We start from the raw sequence: 12,161 nt of genomic DNA, 5'->3' as shown, positions 1-12,161 counted from the left end.
TCGTGCCATTTTGAATAGAAAAGCTGCGGGGCCCCAGGCCTGTGGCTTAATTTGCCATGCTGCTAGGAAGTTGTGCTTTCTCTTTCCAGCTGTTAGCCTAACTTCCTGGGGAAAGTAGTAGCTCTCTGTAGCATTACCAAGTGTCTGTGGAACCAAATTTCTCCATTCAAACTGGCATTATATTGAGAAATCAATCAAAATAAAAAATTTTTACTTTAAAAAAAAATGAATCTGAAAGTGTAGGGGTACAGGAGAACAGGGGGGACTTACTATGTCGATGTCACTGGTTCTAGAACAGTGAAAACAGGATGAGGTAAATATGTGGTGCCTTAGTGGTAGACTGACATAGTAGATATTGAGTGACATATCAGTTATGAAACAGCGATGATCCATTACAATAACAGAAATAATCCCACTGAACAAGAATATGTATAAAAGAAATGTGGATACATTTGAAGATTATTTAGACTATATTTGCTATCAAGTATATAGAAAAGATCCAATGTGACCTACACCTTGATAGTCTTTATAAGTAAAACATGTTATTTAGGCATAGAGCTTTTGATTTAATAATAAATGACTTAGACATTTTTATATAAACAAACTTTAAATAGTAGTGGCCTACAAGATGAAATGTAACTTTTATACATTGAGTAATTTTCAATATCTGTAACATGGGTGGAACTGAGCACTTGAAGTTAGTTTTTAAGCATTTGAATTGCTTTTATGTTGTTTCAGTTTTAATGAACAATATGAATCTATACATACATATATATTTTTAATTTAGTGCCCCAATGCCATACCTGATTGGAATACACTCCAGTCTCATAGAGGTGAGTATCTTTCTCAGTAAAATAGTTATGAAACTAATTAATTAGAAATAATAGATAAAAGTTTTATTTGAAGCTTATTTGACTAATATTAAGATGTACTAGATTGACATGGATATACGTAAGGGTCGTTTTAAGACAATGTCACTGAAATCACTTCAGTTTATGCAATATACTGGTTTGTCCAGTGATGGCATGAAACCTATGGAAATGGTTGTGTTTGAAGTCATGTGGTCAGTTTTAAATAATAAAATCGTTGTTCCTTGATGAACCACGGATTTCTTGCAACTCAAGATTTTCTGTATCTCATATTTAGTACAATATTTTGAAATTAAATTTTATGTTCTTATGATTCACCAAGTCAAAGTTTTCCTTTACACAACTTCATTATTTCCAGTTTATCAGTTGATTATCAAAGTGTGAGTTTAACATACTAATGATAAACTTATTAACCAGTATGTGGTGGCTCATTCCTGTGGTGCTAGTCCTTAAGGGGCTGAGAAAGGATCCCCACAGTGCAGGTCAGCCTGTTGTGCACAGGGGCTTTGGTGCCAGGCAGAACTAAAGAGAAGACCAGGCATATACGTTTCTAAGTTCAGAGTTTCCATCCTCCTGTCAGAGATAAATTTAGTATTTTTTTTCTCTTTCTATTGTTATCTCATTTCAAAATGATTTTTGTTGCTTACTTTATCCCTATCCTGAAACTCATTAAACTTTAAATACTTGGGTTTACAGTCAATGAAATTTCCAGAAAGCCCTTCTTGTAAGATTGGCTTGTGTGTGTGGTGGCACACATCTTTAACCCCAACATTCAGAAGGCAGAGGCAGGTCAATAGTCATGAGTTGGAGGCCAGCCTGGTCTACAAAGCAAGTTCCAGAAGAGCCACAGCTACACAGAGAAACCGTGTCTCAAAAAAGAAAAAACCAAAACCAAAACCAAAAAAAAAAAAAAAAAAAAAAAGCAAGAAAGAAAAAGAAAGAAAAGGGCATATAAATTACCAAAAGGCTAAAAAAACAAGTTTTGCGTCATCTGAGTGGCATCATGCTTGCTGATGTCAGTTTCATTGAAACACATTGTCTTTGATGATTGCACAGAGTAACATTAATAATGCATCACATTTGCTAATGGACACACTGATGTACTGGGTGTGGTTTTCCTGCTAGTTGCCAACACTAGTCTTTTCTTTGGTCAGAGAAGATTCTTACTAAGATAGAGCCCTATCCACGAGAAAGCTTTGATTAGAGAATTCTACCTAGTCTCAAGTTTGGGGCTTTTTTTATTTTTTCTTTTTGGAAAATGCTAGGGCAATAATTCTTTTGTTCCACTATTACTGAAGTATAGATTTTAATGCATTTTATTAGGTTTAACACATTTTTAATATTGAAGTCTGAGTGGGATAAATTTGTGACTCCTTATATTTTATTAATTTTAAGGAACTATTATAAGCCAAGAATGCAGTGTATGAAATAAGGCATGAGCAGATAGATATGTACATATGTCATCAGGTAGGGTATAACCTGAATTTCACTAGTTTGACTTTCATGAAATTAGTTGCTTGGATTTTTTTGTCTTAAAAGTAACCAGGTTTGATTTTCATCATTTCCACTCTAAATGTATACTGAAAGTAGCACCCAGAATTTTATAATGTGTTTACTTACATAGATGAAAATAATTTAAAATTGGAGGGAGTGCCTCGTGGTCTCCTGTTAATTTTGGGTGTGTGGAATGGCTCTACAGCACTCTTTAAGACAAATAAATTAGGCTTTTCCAAATTAGGATGGATGAGGAAGCACACTAGCTATTTCATTTAATTTATCACATTCTTATTGGCCACTTACAAAGGAACTTTAAATGAAAAAAAATTCTTTGAAAATTTATAATTAAATTATTTTTTCCCTCTGTCTTTTCCTGAAATGGATTTTTTCCTTTTTGGAAAATAGTATTTTGAAGAAAAAGACCATTGTAACTTTGAGTCGGTTCCTTCTATGAAGTGGGACATTTAGAATGGTAATTGGATTGTGGGAAGCTTCCACGCCTTCAGTGCTGTGCTTATCTTGTTTATTAGCCTGCCCTCAGTATGTTGACAGGGAGGGAGAGGCGCATTTGATGTCCTTAAATAATGTGCATATCACTTGATACTTCCTTAAACTAGTGTGTCACTATCAAAGAGTTTTCAATTAAATTTTTATCTTTTTGCTTTTATTTTATAATATGTATGTTTTAAATGGAATTTAGGTATTCATGCAGTTAGTATGAGAGACAGCACTGTAACTTTTAGCAATTGCAGCTAATTTTGGAGGAAAATGAAAAAGTACTGTCGTCTTTTTGGTCATAATGGTCTCAGCTAATATCATTAATTGTGTAAAAACCTCCAAGTTCCAAATCATGAAATTAATGTTCTTTGAAACCTTTCCACGTGGTTTTACATAATTGTGACTAAAGAATGGTGAAAAAGTATCTTTTCAAAGTAGAAGTTTATTTCTGAAGTAAGGGAAACAGATTTTATTTTCCCTGAAAAGCAGACTTCTGGTGAAGTTAAGTGTGGACTAAGTCTGTAGCTGAGTAACTTGGAAACCACAGACCCGAGGGTGGGCTTGTTTGTTTTCATCTGTCCAGGACTGTGTGTTCCAGAATGTCCGTCCCCTTTGCTAAGGTCCTATGCTGCTGCCCTGTGCCATTCCAGTACATTAGTGTTTATAATGTATTTAGCCACAGTGTGCACAAGGGTTAATTCCACAGGGCCTGGGAGAGACTCGCACACCCAGCATCACGTGTCCAGCATTATCTTCTCACTTTTCTGGAAAAACATTTTTATTTTCATGTTTTCTTTTAAATTGCACCCCATGAACATATGAGATATAACAATATGAGACAGAGGAAGAGGTTCCATTGCTGACTCGCATGCCTAGGTAGAGTAGACACAGCTAACACTTGATTTGGAGAGAAAAATAGTACTAGTTTCAGTATTTTCATATAGTTAAATTGTAACCTACCCCCCCTTTGCTTACATATATTTATTCTAACATTAGGGTTTCAGTTTATTTATTAGTAATGAACAGATTTTTATTTTTTTACTTTTAGTGAGTGGGCCCTTGAACAAAATTTAATATTCAGTTATTATTTGCCTTCAAAAGAAAAGCAATTGAAAAAGTCTACAAATCACATTACTGCCATTAATCAGACCGTACTAATGTTATCATAAACATTTTGCTAGCACATAGTCCTTATCTTTAAATGTTTGAACAAACTCAATTCCCATTGGTAAAAATAGATTTAGTCTTCTGGATTATATCAGTTTCTCTGGTATGAGAACACCACAGAAAGTGAAATGGTCATCATATTATGACATTCTTTTCCTAAACAAATGGCATTATATATTTCACTTATAATTTGTTATTAAAATTATAGTTAATATACATAATGATATAGTTATGCATTTAAACCTTTTAAACATGTGTACACATGAAAAGGAAAGGAAATCAGTATGTTTCTGACATTTCTATAGAATGTCAGTTACATCACCAGAAATGATTTCTTGATAATAACTTAGAGGTAGCCATCTTTTAGTTCTGAATTTTTAGTAATTGTAATGTCTTTTACAAGACAGATTTTAGAACCAGTGTCCCCTGAGAATATATAGCCTAGATTGTGGATTTCTAAACACATAGAGATTCCTCATTCCCACTTGTCATTTCTGTAGGAAATTTAACATTTAACTAAATACTCAAGAGTTGAAATCCAAAATGGATCAGAGTCACTTTAATCAGAATCAAGTTGTAACAAAATAATTGGTTAAACTACTTTAAAATTCAAGTATTTAGCCAGTGGAGCTTGCTTTTAATTACAGCATTTGGGAGGAAGAGGCAGGAGGATCTCTGTGAGTTCAAGATTGGTTTGGCCTACATACTGTTCCAGGACAGCCAGGGCTACATAGAGAAACCTCCCTCGGCTGAGAAAAAAGAATTATAACGATGCCCCTAACTAAAAGTGCTGCACTGAAATTATTGCCTTTTGCCTGTTGGCCTGTATGAATGTAGAAGTCTGAATTTTGTGGCTGCATTTCATTACTGGAGTACGTCACTTACACCTGAGGCATGTTTCCACATAGAATTCATTAATTTAAGTAGATGTGTGAAACAGAAAATAAACTATACCCTTTTAGACATAACTTTGATAAGGTTTTTATAACTTACTATTATTTGTAAAACCATTGAGATACCATTACACTAAATTTTCAAACAACATGGACAGATAAGTCATTCTGATGAACTGTTAAATTTTATTTTTTTTATGACAGGTTTTCTCTGTGTATCCCTGCCTGTCTTGGAACTCATTATCTAGACCAGGCTAGCCTTCAACCCAGAGCTCTGCCTGCCTCTGCCTCCCTAGTGCTGAGATTATAAGTTTTACTCCTTACATAAAAATTCATGTGAGGACATAATTGGCAAATTACACATCAGTAGTCAGTCTCTCCATTGTCTTCTCCTTTCCCTTTCAGTCCTACTCATGGCTGCACACTGGCGTGGCCACACAGGAACATACTTCCTCACTTGAAATGTAGTTTAGGACTGCAGTCATTGTTAGTCGTTTCCATAATCTCTCCAGTGTATTAATGCTACAGTGGGTTTGAAATGGGAAACAAATCCCTGTATCATAAGGTTGACATTCAGATGATAAAGGCTACCGTTTTTTATATCTTGATGGACCTCTGCCCAGTATTGTGCTAAATTGTTGGCAGTTATTTTAATGTGACATTAGATGAGGATATTTTCTGTTTTAAGTATTTTAATCAAATCTTTTAAAATCAATTATAGTCACCTTTCCTTTTTCAGAAAGTAAAGTTGTTTACATTGTTTAATAATATTGAATTTCCCTCTTTAATTTTCCTAAGCTTAATACACTAAGATAGTTTTTTTGTTTCTAAACTCATCATAAACTTGTAAGAAAAATATAATAAGATTTTTTTCATAATTGTGTTTTTTAAACAGAGAGTGAAAAATAAATCATTGGAAGATGTGGTTGTGTTAAATGTTGACACAAACACTTTAGAATCACCATTTAATGACTTGAGCAACCTCCCCAGTGATGTGGTAAGTCCAAGGGATATCTGTGGGGAACAAGAATGTTTGTTGCTGGACTCTCAAGCTCCTGTTTTCCACTTTGTATCTGAACCTTTAAAGTCAGTATATGCAAGGGTTTTAAGAAGAATTGATGTAGATTCTATTTTTAATACTTTACCTTTTGGCAGTTGAGATTTTAAATGGAATACCATATTCCTTATTGTAAAAACGGGATCATAATTAAAAAGCTAGATGCATTCATTACGCAGAGTTTCTTTAAACATTGAGTCCCTTCATCTCGTCTTAATCATTGTATTACAAAGTAGGCATTCTGTCTGCCTGGTGGCATATCTTGCAAAAGAATGAGAGAGTTTTTGAAGGCAAGAAGAAGAAGGGGCCAATTATCGGCTTTTGCTTCCCTGCCACCTGCCAGCGCTTTTCCTTTTAATTAATGATCTGATGGCACTGGTCAATATAATAAGAAATGCTTGTACAGTTGGGGTCAGAAAATTCTGGCTTTGATCTCTCCCAACTTTCTGAAACATTTATTTGTTTTCTCTAAATTATTTCAGTTTTATTTTAATCTTTCCTGTCCTGCTGAGGGCCACAAGAATGAAAACCTACAGTTTGTCATCTGCTTTGGCAGAGCAAAGAATGCTTACTTAGAATTCTATTTGTAAATTAAACTGCAAGCCCAGTTTGTCATAAAAGACATCTGATCCTTTTGAAATGACGAAAACTGTCTTTTGTCTGTAAAGCTGATAAATTAAGTGCCAGTCCTCTTCGGGTCTTTGATCTTGTGGAGGGTGTGTGTGTGTGTGTGTGTGTGTGTGTGTGTGCATGTGTGTGTGCACGCGTGCGCACAGCTCTTAGTGGCATGTATTATGTATTTAATATTAAATAATCTATGTAAATTTGCAGTTTGGGGCTTTTGTGTTCTTTAATATAGGGCAAAATTAAAACTAGTGCTATTTCTGTACATATTTAATGGCTATTTAAATGTCTTTATAACATAGTTATAACTTTAAAATAGCTCCCTTATTTTAAAAAGCACCCTCAAAGTATCTATTCTTCTCAACATTATTAAAATTTGAGAATTGAAAGTAAACTTTGCAATATAATTTTCTCCATTATTAAGGACTTTGAGAGGGAGAATTTAAAAATCTCCAGTTTAAAAAATACATCAGTACTAGCCTAGATTGTTCTTATGGCGAATGACAGGAAAATGGGAGTTTTATGTCAAAGCCAGAGTACTTATGCTTATCAATAACCAGTCCATTGCCCGACCTTTAAGCTCGTTAAACTGAACTGTTTTCACTGCAGTCAGATTGTTGTGTGTGAACCGTCCGTCGAACTCAGACCAGTGGACACTGATAGTCTCTTCTCGGCTTAATGTGGCCAGATGCTTCGTTGTGAAATCTGCAGCGACTGCTAGCAGGGATACGCTCTGCGTTTAGAACTGCATCCAAGAATTTTTCACTAGGTAGAGAAATACTTATGAAAATAGAATTCCAGCTTCTCAAACATCATTCTTATGATATGCACATTTTCTAATGTTGTACTTCAGGAGAAAGGGTTGTTTACTAAAAAGAGAGAGAAACTCAGCCTTTCTCTACATGATATTAAAATCTGTATAGTCACACTGAGCTCCTTGCTTGAGAAGAGAGCCTTTGAAGTCTCATTGTAGTGGGAATCGCTTTTAACTGAGAAGTACTTGTCTTGTAGATTTGTTTTATAATTAAGATATTGATTTAAATGTATAGGGATGCTAAGCAGCACTCACCGATGCACAGATACAACTGCAGGCGGGTACAGAAGAGTCAGTGTGCTGCTTGGTTAGCACCACATTACGCTAACTGCCATTGTGAGCGTGTAGGAGAAGGAGCGTGGCCAGCTAGTGCCGCGGATTGCAAAGGTGCTGCAATTTGAAGGCCCCAGACTTGCCACAGCTGAAGACTCGGCCAGGAAAAGCCCCGAGATAGAGCAGGAGCCGTTTGGTGAAAGCAGGAGCTCTTTTAAAGTTGTGGTGATTTTCTAAAGTATTTTAGGTGGTTGTTCAACTCATCTCTAACAAAGTTCTCATTTTCATCAGTTTTTTAAGACTGCCCTTTAGAGCTCTACACAGTTTAATCTGGCAAATGTTTTAAATAAGATCTGATAAAATCCTGAATGATAACTGAATTTTTATGTGTGATTTACATTAATATTTTTGAAGCCTGAAAGGTATTACTATTGGCATTGTTTGATTAGTTAGTAAGTTAACTGAGATTTAAAAGGAGGCCTTTTAAAAGCATCCACCAAAGCGTTTAAATTATGCTTACAGGCTGGGTGCCGGTGTGTGCATGTGCACTCTATTACCATGTCACATTGACCAGTGGCCGCGGCTGCCCAAAGGTCAGTGGTCACAGTTGTCCTGAATTACTAGCTCTTTTTTCCTGTGGACCCTCTGGTGCGTTGCATGCTGTAATCTTCTTAATGGCTTCATTCCAATATTCACACATAATATTTTAGATTTATTGACTGTTAGAAATACTACCACGCCAGTAGCACTTCCGCTGCTCTTAAGGTATTTAAAATTGAAAAAATAAATCAGGGCAAGCTTCAGGAATCCTTTGTTTTCCTTTTGGGAGGAAAAAAAAAACACCTTTCTTCCTGTTTTCTGACAAGAACACTTGTTTTTTGATTTCATCATTTCACTATAGATTTGGATCATCAAAACAAAATAAAACCTAAATGTTTTATTGGCAATGATTTTAAGGATATTATTTCACAGAAAACCCTTTGAAGACAGTAACTCATTGAAACTCTTTTGTAGCTTGTGTATAAAAGTATTGTAACTTTATTTTAGTATTATGCCATTTAGACATTTTCAAACACATGTAGTTGGAATATTTTGAACTAAAAGAGTAAACTTTAGGGCCAAGTAATCATCGATCAAAGTTGATGTTATTATTAGTGTGTGTGTATGAGAATGGGAAGAAAAGTTCCATTATATATAACAAGGCAAATATCAAATGAGTTCATTTAAGTTCAGAAAATGAACTATTGAAATCCCTCATTCTATATATTTATAGACAGATTTAGTTTAATTGTGTAGCAATTTAAAACTTTGTGTTTCTTACTTTTACTGTTCATTTTAATTTTTGTCATTATTAATATTTTATAATAATTTGTGAAATGTTACTATTCATAATGTAAGAACATAACCTATTTATTTGCTGGAAAATTAGGCTAGTAATTAGAATTACAGTATGATTTAGAAAGTGTGCTCTCATGGGAATGTTAAGATCAACAATTATAAACCAAGTCTTGTAGATGAAAGCAGCTGAGAGTTGACTGGCATCTGACAAAGCTGTTTGTGTTAGAATATTCATTGCAACAAGCAAGAAGTTTTGCATAACCATCTTTAGATGTTTTTAATTTATTAAAGAACATGTTCTTATTTTAGGTAAGAAAACTGAGGCACAAGAAGTCTATTGTTGATAGCTAGAGCTTTAGTGGATAAGGTTGGTTTTTGTATCTTTGCCCTAAATAGAAGACTGTAGTTCCTCACAGTAAATGTGATATACATTTATGAGTAATGAGTAACTTATTTACAGTTTTATTCATGAGCAGTTTTCTTCTTGTCTCGCTAGAGGAATAGCAACATGATATATTTGATTTAAAATTTTTCAGCACTGATTTTAAAGTGTTTTCATCTTGCAGATACTATTGTTGGAAGATAATTGTTTTCTCTGATAGAAAGTTTGTAAAAGTACCTATCACCTTTAAATGTTATTCTGTGTGATAATAATCAATATAATTAAACTCACATTTATTAAATATCTGCTGTGTACCTTTCCATGCTAACTTAGGGGCTGTTATTCTGGGGCACACTGTGATGCGATACCTAGGTTTTGGTATAAAATCTTTTAATTACTAAAATATTAGGGGACACTTCTTATAAATGGTTTTATGTAAACTACCACATTGTTACACTGATGTTTTAAAAAATCCTTTGAAGTAATATGCTAATGATTTAATTGTGATATGAAAAGGGAAAGGCACAAATTACCATGAGTCACCAAAACTCATGAGGAACCTAAAGAACTAGAGAAAACCTCTAAAACACAAACTTGAAATTAAATTTTTCAGTAGCTACATTTAAGAGAGTTTATTTATTTGGGAATCAGTTTAGAAAAGCATTGGTTATTTTAGAGGATTTTTAAATTAATTTAAAAATTATAATGTATATAAACTAGTCTCTTGTGGCCATGAATATTATCAATAAATGTTTAATTCATTGACTAGGTCCTATGATTTAACATGAAGGCTTTAACCAGTTAAATGTCACAGTATGTCTTATAAGGAAGATAAGGCCCCCAAGAATATGATTTTAGTTCCGGTTTGTCATAGCTCTGCTGTAATCCTGATTGTGTTGAATGGTCAGTGACGCCTCCAACAAAAGCCTGTGGTGGCCCTTGCTGGGCAGACAATACAAATTACAAATGCTTCAAATTCCAGCACTGCCTGGAGAACATTGAATGTGGAGAACAGACTTGAGGAAACAAACCTGGTTTCCGTTTGTCCTTGAAGACCTATATGCATGCTCATCCTGGGCTGCTAGGATTCTGGCATCCGCTGTCAAAGCCCTGCCTTAGCAGCCTCTGTGTTGTGCTTTGTAAGTAGTAAGCACCGGATGAGTGAGTGCAGATGAGAAATACAATTACACTGTTCCAATTGCTTGACACACATGTTTGCTTTTAAAAATCTCTGTGTAGTTTTTATCCAGAATAGTATATAAGGATACTTTTGTTTGAGTCTTATAATGGAAAAAAAAAAACAGAATATATATATATTTCCCCATAATACAGCATTTTATTTCTTGCTTGACTGGGAAAGCCCACACTTTGATGACATTCTAATTGTCTGTGAAAACTCATCATCTTTTTAAATAATTAGTTTCGTAGATGTGATCATTTCTAAAATAAGAGTTTTTTGTTTGCTAGTAGATAAAATGTTACAGATTTTACTATTTCCTTATTCCCTACTCTTTTCTCATTGTATAGTTTCAATATATAAGACTTAAATATAAAAACAGAAAAGGCAAAAACAACCCCCAACTTTAGATGTGCTTGTGAATATTTCAAAAATCTTTACTCTCACTTGAATAAGAGCTAGCCAAAGCTTTCAAGACTCTCCTGTTCATATCTCTCTATTTTGTCATTTGTAAAGTTAATTTACTGTTGCTACTTTTAGTGGTTGTAAGAGCTCATGAATTCCATGGGCTTTCTCTAGCCTTTCATTTTAAAAGATGTCAACTCTGTCTCTAGCACTCTCCCCATGTGCCATATTAGCAGCATGCTTTTCTGTTTCCTCACTGTTAATGAGGAGTGGTAAAGAAATGGCAAACTTTCATTTGCATCCTTTAAAATTGTCTTCCATTTATTCTAGTCCTATAAAGCCTTGACTCTCCCATGCTCACGACAATGTTGTGGTATGTAATACTGATGACTCTTCCATGCTCACGACAGTGTTGTGGTATGTAATACTGAGCACATTGTCCTCTGAACTATTTTAACTGTGCTCGTATCAGAAGGACTTGCTGAACTTTGAAGTGAATTATGATCCTGATGTCCACTGCTGATGCTCTGTTTGAGTAACCTGGAGTTAAGGCAAAATCATGCCTGGTACAGGTTGTTTTGTTTACTTCATGTGTTCTCTTTGAGGCATTCATTGGCTCAGCATGTATTTATCAAGCATGTACTGTGTACACTTATGCTGAGAGCCGATAATACAGTGGTGAGTAAGAAAACACAGATATCAGTTTAAAGACACACATTACTTAGACAAAGACTCGTCTAGTATTATAGATGTAGACAGATGTTATAAAGAAAAGGAACAGGTGCACTTGAAGAGATTGACATGACAATCCTAGTTCATTGGTCAGGGAGATAAGGCCTATTCTAGGCTTACATACAGGGAAAATAAAGTGTTGGCCTCTATGGTCCCTCAGGAACAGCCTTTCATAGTAAAGCACAGGGTTTTAGGAGCTCATTGTTCTTCTCTGGATTAATATGACTGTTTCCTCTTGGCCTGGCAGGAACCTTATGATATGTCAGTTCATTGAGTGCTGAATTTCAGGTTCACCAGCATGAGCAAGTACAGAAGCCAGAGCTTAGTCTTTGTTTTCATTTCAAAGGACTCATATGTTCTTTTGTATACTTTTTGTTTCTATTTTAAGTGATAAATCAATTAGGGTACAGATTAAAATGCCATAAGAGAGAATTC

General features: G+C 34.7%; 1 protein-coding gene across 2 annotated transcripts in view; it reads left to right on the top strand.

Annotated features, from left to right (window-relative positions):
* The window catches only part of Dennd1b (DENN domain containing 1B), a 219,589-nt gene that overhangs the window by 121,505 nt on the left and 85,923 nt on the right, over positions 1–12,161 (top strand). For both annotated transcript variants that reach the window (XM_028889858.2, XM_028889857.2), the window contains 2 exons: positions 788–833; positions 5,820–5,921. In XM_028889858.2, coding sequence (XP_028745691.1) covers positions 788–833; positions 5,820–5,921 — 148 coding nt within the window. The remainder of the gene's footprint in view (positions 1–787; positions 834–5,819; positions 5,922–12,161) is intronic.

This window comes from Peromyscus leucopus, chromosome 15 (assembly GCF_004664715.2).
Source record: "Peromyscus leucopus breed LL Stock chromosome 15, UCI_PerLeu_2.1, whole genome shotgun sequence".
NCBI lineage: Eukaryota > Metazoa > Chordata > Mammalia > Rodentia > Cricetidae > Peromyscus > Peromyscus leucopus.
Note: the sequence above shows the minus strand (reverse complement) of the source record. Positions and strands in the feature narration are given on the sequence as shown.